The following is a 16884-nucleotide window of genomic DNA, read 5'->3' as shown; positions in this document are numbered from 1 at the left end:
GAATCAAACAGCAACCTTTCAGGGCACTGGACAACACCCAACCAACTAAACCACACCGGCCGGGGCTGCCAGAAAAAGTGTTAAATGTATCATGAATGTTTTGCCTTTAAATTTAGGACACCAGAAAGATGATTTGAGGTTATGAAAGGCCTACCAGCCTTAGAGACTGAGGGCAAGTAAAGGAAACGAATTTGCCAGTTGACAGTTTAGTTTCACATGCTAACAATCCAACAGTTCTCATGCGTCAAACAAGTACCTTCAGTGTAATGCAGACACATAAAAATCTCAGTACTTTATGAATTTGTAGGAAATAAAATTTGCAGGAAATAAAATATTTTATAAATGTATGTTTTAGAGTAAAACATTTGAAATGTAATATGACTTACATTGTTTTTGTTTAGTTACTGAACAAAAGCAATGGGGAACATCAAAAAATCAAAATGATGTTGCAGGATGTTTTTCTTTAGTATTTAAAAGCGTTTGATCTTTATTATACTAATGTTATTAGTACGTTGGTTTTGGTCTTTTTAAACTTTCATTATGTAAGTGCTCAATTCATTTTGTGCTTTATCTATTTAATCCTCGTAGCGTTTCTACAAGAAAGCAGCTGCCTTTGTGTTGCGAGCAGTTGCTAAGCACTCCCCTCAGCTAGCTCAGGCAATCGTTGATTGCGGAGCACTGGATACACTGGTGATATGCTTGGAAGATTTTGACCCGGGAGTCAAAGAAGCTGCAGCCTGGGCTCTTGGATATATTGCAAGACATAATGCAGGTGATGGGGCATATTTTAAAGTGGGGTTATTAAAGTATATATTTACCAGGTAAATCTGGTTTTGCTTAGTAAAGCGTAAGTGAGGTTTTAATGATGCTTCTATACATTATGGGAGATAAGCTTTGAGTGATGCCCAAGTTATTTGGATTACAAATTCACACAAAAAATCAATACATTCCAGTCTTATCTTAGTTAGCAGAAGAGAAATTTGTAGACAGAAAGAGAAAAGAGGTGGGGTGGGAAATGGGACAAATGAGATATTAATTCTCAAAAACCTTGATAAATTGGTTCAGGTAAGAATTATTTTAGATTGTCACCCCTCAGGGTACGCTGAGTCTTCACTCTTCCTCCTAACCCAGGGTGTTCCTAATCAGTCAGGGCCATATCATAGGAGTGAGTAATGCTGAAAAGACCTTGACTTAACTTTCTAGAACATGTTTGTATTCCGCCCACATTGGACAGGAAGGAGGAGAAAGAGAAGGATCACCTCCTCTTGTACACTGGCAGCTCAGGGCCTGCAGCTCCCATGTGAAGGCTGTGCTGGCACCCCTGATTAGTAAAAGATATATAGGGACCAAAATTGCCCACCACTTATAGGAGTTGCTAAATAACATAAACAAGTAACTCAAGAATATGCAGTTTAACTAATACGTAAAAATGATCACTTTGCTCGTTATCAAGAACTGCATATTGAAACATTGGTGCAAATGGCTTTTCCCACCTGTTATTAATTGGCGGGGAAAGAGTAAAGCAGAACTACAGGCAAGTGGTTAAGGGCACTGTGGCATGTGACAGGACCGAGTTTGAGTACAAGTTCTCCCACTTAGTTGCTATGTGACACTGGATATGGCTTTTAACTTGCTGAACCTTTACTTCCTCATGAGCTAAAAGCGGGTAACTACTTCAGAGTTATTCAAGATTTGTTGTGAGGATGAAAATACATGGTCAATTCTCCATAAATGGAAGGTGTTAGTATTAATACTGAAGGTTAGAGAGGACTTGTGTATGCCCTACAAATTGTGTCAACATGTGGAAAGTTGTTTGGTAAAACTAATCTAAGTCACAAAAGAGTTTATGGTTACTCTAAGAAGCCTGCTTTGGGAATTTATCCTAAGGAAAGAATTCCACAGAATGAAAAACTGTATTCATGCAAGTGTTATTGGAGCATTATTCATAATATCAAAAAACCTCAACTATTCAGCAGGAATTTAGAGGTTAAATTATGGTAGTTGACATAATAGACTCTCATTCAACAAATTAAAAAGGCAATTGTGAATCCTACATGGTAACATGAAAAGGTGATTATAATGTAAAGAAAAAAAAGACAAAATTGTATATTTCAGTTATAATAATCTATATATATATATATATATATATATATATATATATATATATATGTATGTATATATATATATATATAAGCCTAATATGCAAAGTTGTCTCCATGGGAGTTCAACCGACCAAGAGTTCAATCGCTCGCTATGATGTGCACTGACCACCAGGGGGCAATGTGGAATGAAGGCAGGCCCTGGCCAGCAGCTGGCAGCCACTAGAGACCCTACCCATGCAAGAATTTCGTGCCCTGGGCCTCTAGTATAAAAATAAATTTTTATGTGGACATAAATTACAAAGAGATACATGTTTGTGTTAAAAAGATGATAGAATTAAGGATATTTTTCTTCATTTTCCAGATTTTAATGTGTATACATGTATAAAATAATAGCTACCATTTATTGAGTAATTACTATGTGCCTGGCTCTTTATAGTATATGTCAAATACATTATGTCATTTTGACTGTGCTACCCTTAGGGTAGGTATTACTCACCTTGTTAAACAGAGGAAGAAAGTGGAGCTTAGAGAGGATGTCTGAAATTATGTTAAAGGCGGAACTGGAATTTGAGTCTAAATCTGTCTGAATCCAAGCCCATCTTAACCACTGTGCCATACAGCTTCACTGAGTACTTCGTGAAAAAGTATTGAAGAAGAAAGTCAAAACAGAAACAGTAAGAACTTCTCCCATGGTTATGTTTAATATGGTTCTTAAAGTGGTGACACTATTGGAGACAAAAAGAAATAAAGTGATATAAAAGTAAATGCAGAAAGAAAACTATTATCATGCTTAGAATGGTTCAGAATTAATATATTAAAATTATTTCCTTCATATGTGGATTTTGGTTTCCCAGATAGGTTCACCTTAGGACTATTGCTTAATACATATTGATTGGGGAAACTAAGGCAGTATTTTAAATCAGAAGCTGGTTATGATGGGGAAACTACCCGAGTATATTTAGTAATTTTTTTTTAAGCCAGAGGACTTAATGGCAAACAGATTGTAACATGAGTATTTCAAAGGGTGGTGCCAAAGAGCTTGGAGGGACAGCTGTGTAGATACATTCTCAGGCAGGTGCCCACAGGTAACCTTTCCAGACCTCCCTTTTGTTGAGTTTGAGGCTAGATGATAATAAAGAAATACCTTATAATATAGGGTCTGTTGAGGGATTCCATTCCAATTGTTTTTGCTATAACCAGCTCCCACATGGAATCCCCCCTGTAATGGTATTTAAAGGCCTGGGACCCAGGAGCTCCCAGAGGAGATTACTGCATGGACTTCTCTAAAGGAAAGGGAATTGTTATCAAGATTAAAAATGGCAGCAGAGTAGGTGGATGCTGCACAGAGATGCTCCCAGGAACAAGCTGGAATTACAGCTGAAATATGGAAAGGCTTCCTGAATAATCAACGGAAAACTCACAGGAGAGAACCCTGAAACCCAAGGACTGAAGGTGGAGACCGCATAGAGACTGGTAGGAGGGGCAGAGGTGCGAAAGGGCTGGCCGGGGACCCACAGACAGCAAAAATGCTCAACAGTATGAAAAAAGATGTAACTATGAAAAAAGAAGAGTCTGAGATAAAGAATGATATAACACAAAGTCCCAGAGAGATATCTCCGCTGTGACGGGAGTGCCACTGAGAACTCTAGGATCTAATCCCCAAGCTGGGCTCCTCAGCAGAGAGCACCAAATCTGAGGAGGGTACCCACATAACATCTAGATTTGAAAAGCAGTGGGGTGCTGTCTGCCAGGAAGTGGCAGCTGAAATTTCAGGAACCCTCTTGAGGGCCAACGCATAAAAATTCCCTGTGAAGCCACCCACCTTATGTTCTGGCAGAGGGAGAGTGAAGTGGACTGGAGCTATGAGAACAGAACCCAGGACTGGGGACTCAGGAATAGACCTCAGAAGGCAGACACCCCAAGTTTCTGGGCTGAGTCATTCCCTCACACAGCAGAGGACATATTTCTCACATAGACATTTGCCTTGCCTGGGGGGAAGACAGTTGACACACCCTATTGGAAAACACCTTGCCCTAACCTATTTCCTTGCCCACCTATTTCCTTGCCCACCTAATTTCCTTGCCCACCTAAAACACCTTGCCCACCTATTTCCCTAACCTGGTAAAGGAAAAGTCACACAAGTTCAGGAGGCACAGAGAACCCCAAGCAAGAAGAACCCAAACAGACCCATGCCCAGACACATCATAATTAAAAAGCCAAAAATTAAAGACAAAGAGATAATCTTTTTTTAAATATATTTTATTGTTTTTTTTACAGAGAGGAAGGGAGAGGGATAGAGAGCTAGAAACATCGATGAGAGAGAAACATCGACCAGCTGCCTCCTGCACACCCCCACCGGGGATGTGCCCGCAACCAGCGTACATGCCCTTGACCGGAATCGAACCTGGGACCTTTCAGTCCGCAGACCGACGCTCTATCCACTGAGCCAAACCGGTTTCGGCACAAAGAGATAATCTTACAGGCAGCAAGATAAAAGAAAATTCTTACCTACAAAGGAGTTCCCATAATGCTGACACCTGATTTCTCATCAGAAACTCTACAGGCCAGAAGGGAATGGCATGATGTACTCAAGGTAATGGAAACCAAAGATCTGAGAACAAGGTTACTATATCCAGCAAGGCTATCATTCAAAATAGATGGTCAGCCGAAACCGGTTTGGCTCAGTGGATAGAGCGTTGGTCTGCGGACTGGGGGGTCCCGGGTTCGATTCCGATCAAGGGCATGAGCATTGGTTGCGGGCACATCCCCGGTAGGGGGTGTGCAGGAGGCAGCTGGTCGATGTTTCTCTCTCATCGATGTTTCTAGCTCTCTGTCCCTCTCCCTTCCTCTCTGTAAAAAATCAATAAAATATATTTTTAAAAAAAATAGATGGTCAAATAAAGAGCTTCCCAGACAAAAAAAAAAAAAAGGCTAAAGCCAGCATTACAAGAAATGCTAAAGGGATTGGTGTAAAGGATTGCTAAGAAGAAGAAACAGGCTATAAATAAGGACCGCTCAATAATAACCCTAAATGTAAATGGATTAAAAGGGGTAGCGTAGCTGAATGGATACAAAAATATGACCCAACTATATGCTATCTACAAGAGACCCACCTCAAAACAAAAGACACAGACAGGATGAAAGAGAAGGGATGGAAAAACATTTTTCCATGCAAATGGAAAAGAAAAAAAAAGCTGGAGTAACAATACTCATATCCAACAAAATAGACTTTAAAATGAAAGCCATCACAAGAGACAAGAAAGGTCACTACATAATACTAAACAAGAGGATATAACACTGGTAAACATATATACACCCAATATAGAAGCACCTAAATATATTTTTTAAAAACCTTCTAGAAGACTTCAATGGAAAGATTGACAACAATACAGTCATAGTAGGGAATTTTAACACCCCTCTGACTTCACTGGACATATCTTCCAGACAAAAACTTAACAAGGAAACAGGGACTCTAAAGGACACACTGGATCAGATGGATTTAGTAGACATTTATAGAACATTTTACCCCAACACAGCAGAATATACATTCTTCTCAAATGCACATGGATCATTCACAAAGATAGACCACATGTTAGGAGACAAAACAAGTCTCTACAAGTTTTAGAAGATTGAAATCATATCAAGCATCTTCTCAGATCACAGTGGAATGAAATGAGAAATCAACTACAGTAAAAACACCTAAAAAGATTCAAACACATGGATGCTAAATAGTATGTTATTAAACAATGAATGGGTTACCAACGAGATCAAGAAAGAAATCAAAAACTTCCTGGAAACAAATGAAAATGAACACACAACAACCCAAAATCTCTTGGACACTGCAAAAGCAGTCCCGAGAGGGAAGTTCATAGCACTACAGGCATACCTCAAAAAACAAGAAATCAACAATAAACTATTTAACCCTACAACTTAAAGAACTAGAAAGAGAACAACAAGAAAATCCCAGAGTAAGTAGAAGGAAGGAAATAATAAAGATTAGAGCAGAAATAAATAACATAAAGACTAAAAAAATAATACAAAAATCAATGAAACCAAGAGCTGGTTCTTTGAAAGGACAAACAAAATTGATAAGCCATTAGCCAGACTCATCAAGAAACAAAGAGAGAAGAGCCAAATAAATAAAATCAGAAATGAAAGTGGAGAAGTAACCATGGACACCACAGAAACACAAAGGATTGTAAGAAAATACTATGAACAACTATATGACAACAAGCTGGACAATGTGAATGAAATAGACAAATTCCTAGAAAAATACAATCTCCCTATACTGAATCAGGAAGAATCAAAAAACCTGAATAGGCCAATAATAACCAATGAAATAGAAGCAGTAATCAAAACACTGCCACCAAACAAGAGCCCAGGTCAGGATGCTTCACAGGGGAGTTTTTCTAAACATTTAAAGAAGAACTAACACCTATACCCCTCAAACTATTTCAGAAAATTCAAGAGAAAGAAATGCTTGCAAACTTTTTTTATGAGGCCAGCATTATCCTAAGTCCAAAACCAGATAAAGACACTACAAAGAAAGAGAATTACAGGCCAATATCCCTGATGAACATAGATGCAGAAATCCTCAACAAAATATTAGCAAATCACATCCAGCAATATATTAAAAAGATCATACACTATGATCAAGTGGGATTTGTTCCAGGGGTGCAAGGCTAGTACAATATTCCCAAATCAATAAACATAATTTATCACATAAACAAATTGAGAGACAAAAATCACATGATTATATCAATAGATGCAGAAAAAACATTCAACAAAATCCAACACCCGTTTTTGATAAAAACTCTCAGCAAAGCTGGAATAGAGGGAGCATATCTCAACATGATAAGGGCCATATATGACAAACCTATAGCCAACATCATACTTAATGGGCAAAAACTAAAACAATTTTCCCTAAGAACAGGAATAAGACAGGGATGTCCACTTTTTACCACTCCAGTTCAACATAGTACTGGAAGTGCTAGCCATAGAGATCAGACAAGAAGAAGAAATAAAAGGCATCCAAATTCGAAAAGAAGAAGTAAAACTGTCAGTATTCACAGATGACATATTGTGCATAGAAAACCACAAAGAAAAACTACTAGACTTAATAAATGAATTTGGCAATGTAGCAGGATACAAAATTAACACCCAGAAATCTATGGCTTTTTTTATACACCAATAATGAACTCACAGGAAGAGAAATGAAAAAAAAAATCCTATTTACCATTGCACCAAAAAAATTAAGATACCTAGGAATAAACTTAACTAAGGAGGTAAAAGACCTATACGCAGAAAACTACAGGACACTGAAAAAAGAGATAGAGGAAGACACAAACAAATGGTAGAATATACCGTGTTCATGGACTGGTAGAATCAGCATCATCAAAATGTTCATACTACCCAAAGCAATCTACAGATTCAATGCACTCCCCATTAAAATACCAACAGAATATTTCACAGACCTAAAACAAACTCTCCAAAACTTCATCTGGAATACAAAAAGACCCCGAATAGCTGCAGCAGCCCTGAGAAATAAGAACAAAGTTGGAGGGATCACAATACCAGATATCAAGCTATGTTACAAAGCCACTGTTCTCAGAACTGCCTGGTATTGGCACAAGAACAGACATACAGACCAATTGAACAGAACAGAGAACCCAGAAATCGACCCAAGTCATTATGCTCAATTAATATTTGACAAAGGAGGCAACAGCATACAAAGGAGTCAAGATAGTCTTTTCAATAAATGGTTCTGGAAAATTGGACAGATACATGCAAAAAAATGAAACTAGATCACCAACTTACACCATACACAAAAATAAACTCAAAATGGATAAAGGACTTAAACGTAAGATGGGAAACCATAAAGAACGTTAGAAGAATTTATAGGCAGCAAAATAGCAGACATATGTTGTAGCAATATCTTTACCAATACAGCTCCTAGGGCAATGGAAACTACAGAGAAAATAAACAAATGGGACTACATCAAAATAAAAAGCTTCTGCACAGCAAAAGAAACCATCAACAAAACAACAAGAAAGCCCACTGCATGAGAGAACATATTTGCCAATGTTATCACCAATAAGGGTTTAATCTCCAACATTTACAGGGAACTCATACAACTTAACAAAAGGAAGATAAACATTCCAATCAAAAAATGGGCAAAGGACCTAAATAGAAACTTTTTTAAAGAGGACATAAAGAAGGCCGAGAGATATATGAAAACATGCTCAAAGTCACTAATCATCTGAGAGATGCAAATCAAAACAACAATACGGTAATCTCACACCTGTCAATGGCTATTATCAACAAATCAACCAACGACAAGTGCTGGAGAGGATGTGGAGAAAAAGGAACCCTCGTGCACTGCTGGTGGGAATGCACACTGGTGTAACTGTGAAAACAGTATGGAGTTTCCTCAAAAAATTAAAAATGGAACTCCCATTTGACCCAGTAATCCCACTTCTATGAATATATCCCAAGAAATCAGAAACACCAATCAGAAAGGACATATGGATCCCTATGTTCAAAGCAGCACAATTTACAATAGCTAAGATTTGGAAACAGCCCAAGTGCCCATCAGCAGATGAGTGGATTAGAAAACTGTGGTACATCTACACAATGTAATACTACGCTGCTGTAAAAAAGAAGGAACTCTTACCATTTGCAATAGCATGGATGGACCTGGAGAGTATCATACTAAGCAAAACAAGCCAGTTGGAGAAAGATAAATATCACATGATCTCATTCATTTGTGAAATATAATGAACAACATAAACTGATAAACAGAAATAGATCCAGAGGGGGGAAAAATTAGAATATAATAGAAGTAATCCTGTTATTTGCAGATTTTTAATATTTCCTACAACTTTTGTGGATATCATACTATGTTAGTATAAGTTTTGTAATATTATTATACTTAAAATCCTTTTTTCCATGAAATATTAGTGTTTATTGCATGTAATATTATTATATGTAAGATCATTTTTTGAATGATAGGTGTTTATTGCATGTAACATTATATTTAAAAACGTTTTTCTTGAGATATTAATGTTTATTGCATATAACATTCTTATATTTAAGATCGTTTTTCTTGAAATAAAAAAAAGAAAGGGAATTGTTATCTTGAAAGCAATAAAAGGAGTCACCATTCACATCCTGAATACCAGTGAAAACAGAGGATTTACCTCCAAATAACCTGATTTTTTTTCTCGATAATTTCCTAAAAATGGAATATATTAAAATTAATGGGAGGACATTCATTCTGTGTTTTCTTCTTAGTATTAGTGGGGAAATGTTTTATTAGACAGTTTAAGAAATATAAACCTGAGGTGGACTTCTTCTCATATTGGTTGTCTCTTTTTGCCACACTTTCCCTCACTGCAGAATTATTCTAATCGATGTCAAATCTCTCACTATTTCTAAAGATTAATCTTGCTTGGGAGATACAAGTAGTAAGGCGAGGACCCTGGGTGGGCTGTGAGTGAGAGCGGTGAGAAGGAAGCGTGGGGCTGGGGAGCCACAGCGCTTCTCATTGGGGGGGGGGGGGGGGCGGGCAGAAAGGCCCTCCCCCGGTGCTCCTGCCTCCGGCCCTGCGCCCACCTGGCAGCCTGGCCGGCCTTGCCCCTGTGTGCAGCACCGCCGCGCTGGGAGGAGTGCTTCCAGTGGACAGTACTGGGCGAGCTGAGGGCAATAGCCTGGCTGGAAGTGTGAGGAAGGAGGAGCCATAGAAGTGTTTCTGGTATGAATGATCTTCCACATTTGGGCTCAAAAATGAGTTTTAAGTGTTTGTTTTTGGGAGCTTTAGCTGTCTCTTGTAAAACTCAATCCCTTGTAAATTTTGGCGGTTCTCAAGCCTGGCGAACAGGAATACATTAGATTAGGGATTCTAAAACATTTCAGTTATCGATATAATTGTCATGTTATAGATGAGGAAACTATCTTCATGTATAGAGAGATAGAAGGATGTATTCTGGTCAGAAAGCAGTTTATGGTGGAACTGTTTGGCAGTTACGCAACACCTTTCAGATACTTTTCATTTTTATGGTGAGAAAGAAAAGTGTATGAGAGCCCCTTCATTCTTTGTTTTAACTTCCTTCTTTTATTTAAAAGTCTTCCCAGATACCTCTGTTTTAATTCTCGATGGCTGGTTTCCACATTTGTGACTATTCTTCCTCCCATAGAACTGAGTTATGTCCTTAGGACCTACGTCAAGCGAGGAGGTCCCATCCCAGCTCAGCTACAGTTAGGAGAGGAGATTGCAGCGGCCAACACTGAGGGGTGCTTCCAGGAAACGGCTGGTGTGGACACTACGGAACCATTTAGTAGAGTGTGTCCTATTCACTAAATAAATAATGTAAGGAAAGAATCGGGCAGAGCTGGCCAGCCTGATTCTTTTCTTCTTTTCTCCCTTATATAGAACTAGAAGCCCGGTGCACAAAATTCGTGCACGGTGGGGGGTTGTCCCTCAGCCCAGCCTGTACCCTCTCCAATCTGGGACTCCTGGAGGGATGTCCGACTGCCCGTTTAGGCCCGATCCTGGTGGGATCGGGCCTAAACGGGCAGTCGGACATCCCTCTCACAATCCAGGACTGCTGGCTCCCAACTGCTTGCCTGCCTGCCTTCCTGATTGCCCCTAACCGCTTCTGCCTGCCAGCCTGATCACCCCCTAACCACTCCGCTGCCAGCCTGGTTGATGCTTAACTGCTCCCCTGCCAGCCTGTTTGCCCCCAACTTCCCTCCTCTGCCAGCCTGGTCACCCCTAACTGCCCTCTCCTGCAGGGTTGATCACCTCCAACTGCCCTCCCTTGCAAGCCTGGTCCCTCACAACTGCCCTCCCTTGCAGGCCGGGTGCCTCCCAACTGCCCTCTCCTGCTGGCCATCTTGTGGTGGCCATCTTGTGTCCACATGGGGGCAGGATCTTTGACCACATGGGGGCAGCTATATTGTGTGTTGCAGTGATGATCAATCTGTATATTATTCTTTTATTAGATAGGATAGAGGCCTGGTACAGGGGTGGGGGCCAGCTGGTTTGCCCTGAAGGGTGTCACAGATAAGGGTGGGGGTTCCCTTGGGGTGTGGGGCGGCCTGAGCGAGGGGCCTGTGGTGGTTTGCAGGCCGGCCACGCCCCCTGGCAACCCAAGGGGAGGCCCTGGTATCTGGAATTTATTTTCCTTCTACAATTGAAACTTTGTAGCCTGGAGCGGAGCCAAGCCTGGGGCTCTGGCAGCCATTTCTGTGGCAGTTAATTCACCTTCTACAATTGAAACTTTGTAGCCTTAAGCGGGTGAGCCCGGCCAGGGTGTGCGGAAAACTTTGCTTCCCCTGTTGCCGCCAGCAACCCTGGCCTGCTCTCTCAAGCTCCATTCTGCCACCATTTGTTTGAATTTGTTTACCTTCTATAATTGAAACTTTGTAGCTTGAGTGGAGGCTTAGGCCTGCAATGGCTATGGAAAGCTTGGCTTGCTCTGTTACCTGGGAAACCTTGCTCTCTGTGGCTGTAGCCATCTTGGATTGGGGTTAATTTGCATACTCGCCCTGATTGGCTGGTGGGCGTGGCTTGGCTGGTGGGTGTGGCTTATGTAGCGGAGTGATGGTTAATTTGCATATTACCATTAGAGAGGGTGATGAAAGGATTAAAGGAGAAAACAATTTTAAAATTCAGAATTTTTGCAAATATTCTTCTAATGCCATTTAATATATATATATGTGTATATATATACATATATATGTATATGTATATATCTATATAAATAAAAATGTAAATGTTTGTTTGTTCAAAATCTTAAATCTCCGAAAGTTCTTCACTGATTGCTTTGAAATTTTAATACAACATTGCATTCGAATACACACATGTTTTTATATACCTTATACCTACTATTATATAGATGTCACACCTGTGACAGGTAAAAACCTGCTTTTTTAGAAAACAGCGCCATCTATTGGACGTAAAAGCAACACACACTAAATATTTTAAGATTCCATTTCAATGTTTCCGATTTATGATCCATTTACGATTTCCAAATTTCCAATTTTACGATTCCATTTCAATGTTGATAATGATTGAAGATTTGTGCTTAGAAATCTCAAAGTTCTCAATCAATTGGGAATGCCATCACCAAATCGATCTGCTGCTGCTTTGTTCAATGTAGAATTGCGTTGTGAACAAAATTACAACACGGGTGATCTTTTGTCATATGTGCAATCAAATATTCCAAAGCTAACGCTTGAGCAAAAAGGCATTTACGATCAAATAATGCAAACTGTCAATAACGGGGTTGGAAAAATCTTCTTCTTAGATGCTCCAGGAGGAACTGGTAAAACGTTCCTAATTAGATTTATTCTGGCAGCAATTCGATCCCAAAATGGCATAGCCTTAGCTCTTGCGTCGTCCGGAATAGCTGCGACATTGCTACCAGGTGTGAGAACGGCTCATTCCGCTTTGAAATTGCAATTGAACATGCAATTCATTGAAATCTCACGTGGAACATTTCCAAAGCATCCGGCATGGCAAAAGTATTGCAGAAATGCAGACTTATTGTTTGGGATGAATGCATAATGGCGCACAAAAAATCGCTTGAGGCTCTTGATTGATCATTGCAAGATTTACGTGGAAACATCAGACCATTTGGGAATGCATTAATATTGCTTGCAGGAGATTTCAGGCAAACATTACCTGTAATTCCTCTATCGACACCAGCGGATGAAAGAAATGCTTGCCTGAAATACTCTACTTTGTGGCGACACGTAAAGACATTAAAATTAACTACAAATATGCGTGTCCAGCTGCAAAACGATCAATCAGCTGAGATATTCTCACATCAATTGCTGGAAATTGGGAACGGAAAGGTGCCGGTTGATCTGACCTCAGTACGAATTTCATTGCCTCATAACTTCTGCAATTTAGTGACGTCAAAAGAAGAATTGGTTGAAAAAGTATTTCCCAATATTCAAACCAATTATAAGAATCACGATTGGTTGAGTGAACGAGCTATTCTTGCAGCCAAGAACAAAGACGTCTATGAACTTAACAATATTATTCAGTCTAACATTCAAAGCGAGGCAGTCACATACAAGTCCGTCGACACTGTTGTAGAAGCAGATGAAACGGTTAATTATCCAACAGAATTTTTGAATTCACTCGATCTGCCAGGGATGCCACCGCACGTACTGCAATTGAAAATCGGCATGCCAATTATCATGTTGAGAAATATCAACCAGCCAAAGCTTCGCAACGGCACGCGGCTTGCAGTAAAAAAATTAATGAGCAACGTCTTAGAAGCAACAATCTTGACAGGACTTTTCAAAGGTGAAGATGTCCTCATTCCTCGCATTCCTATGATTCCAACGGATATGTCATTTCAATTTAAGAGATTGCAATTCCCAATTCGATTGGCGTTTGCAATCACCATCAACAAAGCTCAGGGCCAATCTTTAGAATTGTGCGGTTTAGATCTAGACACGGATTGCTTCTCACATGGACAATTATATGTTGCGTGTTCTAGAGTCGGCAAACCAGACAATCTCTATATCTGCACAGACAGTGGAACAACAAAAAATATTGTATACCCACAAGCATTGTGAAATTAAACATATTAGAAATGTGCGCTTTCTCTTTTCTTTCTTTTCCATTTAACCAGACTGAGCCACAGCAACGCGTGGCCAGGTACAGCTAATATATATATATATATATATATATATATATACTAATATCCTAAAATGTGTGGAACAGGCTTAGGAAGCAGTACTTAACTTTTTATTTTAGATTTTTGTGAATCCTCACCCAAGGATATTTATCCATTAGTTTTTAGAGAGTGGAAGGAAGAGGGAGAGACAGAGAGAGAGAGAAGCATCAATGTGAGAAGACATATCGATTGGTTGCCTCCCACATGCGCCCCACCCAGGGCCAGGGATCAAGCCTGCAACCAAGGTACATGCCCATGACCAGAATCGAACCGGAGACCCTTCAGTCCACAGGCAGATACTCTACCCATTGAACAAAACAGGCTAGGGCAGTAATTAACTTTTTAAAAATCCATATGTTACTAACAAATATGAATAAGTAAGGATGGATGGAAAAAGGAAACAAGAGCTTGGTAATTAAAAATTATATTAAAAGCACCACAGGCCCTGGCCAGTGATTCCCAGTCATTTACATGGACCTGGATTGCAGGGTTGATCCCCAGCCCCAGTCAGGGTGGGTGCAGGAGGCAACCAATCAATGTGTCTCTCTCACATTGATGTTTCTCTCTCTCTCTCTCTACCACCCCCCTCCTGCCACCTTCCACTTTTTCTAAAAATCAATGGAAAAAATGTTCTTGGGTGAGGATTAAAATAAATAAATAAGCCCCACAGACAACTATCTTTACTAATACCTGTATATACTGTTGATTTCTGTATCATCTTATTCTTTTTTTTTTAAGTTTCTCTTTTTTAAAAATAGGATTTTATTGATTTTTAGAGAGGAAGGGAGAGGAATGGAAAGATAGAAACATCCATGAGAGAGAAACATCATCTATCAGCTGCCTCCTGCACGACCCCTACTGGGGATTGAGCCAGCAACGAGGGCATGTGCCCTGCTGGAGAATGGAACTGTGACCCCATGTTTCCTGGGTTGATGCTCAACCACTGAGCAACATTGGCTGGGCCCATCTTATTCTTTTAATATCTTGGAGGGTTTGAGATACACATAAGCATAGAATCAAATGATGTTTATGCCATATATATATATATATATATATATATATATATATATATATACACACACACACACACACATATATATAAAATACTATTTTGGCACTAATATTAATTTCCACAAATACTAGATGTTGTTGTAAAAAGATAAAGTGAGAATAAATGTCTTGTCAATGTAATAAACAGTTAAACTTTCAGAGAATTTTTATGAGTTTATTTGAGCCAAACTGACAACAATTGCTGGGAAGCAAAATCTCAATGGATTGAGAAAAGGATCCATAGAATGGTAGTTTTCTACCTTGTTTTGTACATACAACAAAAGAGAAACAATAAGGAGGTTACATGAATTCCATTGGTGATAGATTGGGGAGGTGGGAGAAAAAGAAGGAGTGGGGATATCTGGGATTGTATAAAAAGTAAACCGAATAGACATACTTCTTTTACATTTGTGGGTACAGGATAGTTAACAGTTAATAGCAATGAGAGGGTTTGTGGTCTCTGCTTTGATGTAGAGAGGAGTCCAGAAAAAAATGAAATTACCCTGACATTCCAAAGGTATGTTATTTTGATGCACAAAGACAACAAACAAGCCCAGCTAAGGTAGAGATTAACCTTTGTCAGGGAAGATACCAGACTAGGGCATGACTACCAGCCATGACTGACTTTTTAAAATATATATATTTTTATTGATTTCAGAGAGGAAGGGAGAGGGGAGAGATAGAAACATCAATGATGAAAGAGAATCATTGATTGGCTGCGTCCTTCATGCCCCCCACTGGGGCAACCCAGGCATGTGCCCTTGACTGGAATCGAACCCAGGACTCTTCAGTCCACCGGCTGATGCTCTATCCACTTAGCCAAACCAGCTAGGGCAGCCATGACTTACTTTTAGTTAGAAAGTTTTAATTTCAGACCATCTATGTGGTTACGTTAGGTCTCTGAGTTTGTAAGGCTGTCATGCAGTTGGGTTAATTTGCATACTCACTCGTGTTGGCTGGTGGGCATCGTGAAGGTATGGTCAATTTGCATCTTTCTCTTTTATTAGTGTAGATACGAGGCCCTTAGAACCATAAAAATGCAAACAAATTCACTGTTAATAACTCATTCTCAAATTGCCCCCCTTAAAAATCAAATTGCCCGGCTGTGGGGCATGTGTCCCACGTTGGGAACCACTCATCTAGTCTCTACTGATTGGTCAGCTCAAGGGCAGGGGGTCATTAGTCAATGCAGCTGGTCCTGAGGTCAGCAGTGGCATTACGCGTCTGCTTTTGCTGCTTTTCTGGGTCTGGAGCTGAAACACAACTGAGGCCTAGATGTTATCTCTAGGGAGGAATGGTCAAGGGGTCTAAACTGAATGACCAGCGGTATGAAAGGTCAGGGGGTCCAAACCATGTGACCAGTGATATGCTGGTGAGGAAAGGTCACCTGGGACAAGGTCCACCCTACAACTGTCCACTACTAGGCACCTGGGGCTTTCTACCCTAGTGACCTGTACCTGGCTCGTCATCCTTGTCTGCTCATGTCTGTCTAACCGCCTACCACACTTCAAGTAAGCATTTCACAAACATCTACATGAGACTTTAGCTATTAAAAACTTAGGACTTCATTAGCATAAGAATTGTACTTTGACATAAGTTATGTTCATCATCTTCTCTTACCAAAATTTTTAAAATTCATGGTGTATAGGAAAATAGTTGCTGTATAATTACTGTTTTTTTTATTAATTTGCACAGTTAATTTGGGGGCTTACTTTTCTCTTATCTGTGATTTTAGCTGAATGAACCAGCTTGCTATAAAAATTTTAAAAAAATGTTGTATACTAGTAAGTTAGTTGCATCAAAGCATTTTGCTCAAGGCCCTGGATAGGTAGCTCAGTTGGTTAGAGCATCATCCCAACACACGAAGAGGGAGTGGGTTCAGTCCCCAATAAGGCACATACAAGAATCAACCAACAAATGTGTAAATAAGTGGGAGTTTTGCAGGTGAAATTGGGTTTCTTTCATGGAGTTGCAAGGTCAGCATTCCAGAGACCCACATATAGGAAGATGTGCTCTGGTTGTAAGATTTATTTGGG

General features: G+C 39.8%; 1 protein-coding gene across 1 annotated transcript in view; it reads left to right on the top strand.

Moving 5' to 3' along the window:
* Positions 1-16884, top strand: part of LOC307098788 (sperm-associated antigen 6) — a gene marked incomplete at both ends in the record, with an annotated part of 60140 nt that overhangs the window by 19111 nt on the left and 24145 nt on the right. Inside the window, one exon of the mRNA XM_079769831.1 lies at positions 589-772. Within this exon, the coding sequence (XP_079625957.1) occupies positions 589-772 (184 nt within the window). The remainder of the gene's footprint in view (positions 1-588; positions 773-16884) is intronic.

This window comes from Cnephaeus nilssonii, assembly GCF_951640355.1.
Source record: "Cnephaeus nilssonii genome assembly, chromosome: 4".
In the NCBI taxonomy this organism is placed as follows: domain Eukaryota; kingdom Metazoa; phylum Chordata; class Mammalia; order Chiroptera; family Vespertilionidae; genus Cnephaeus; species Cnephaeus nilssonii.
Note: the sequence above shows the minus strand (reverse complement) of the source record. Positions and strands in the feature narration are given on the sequence as shown.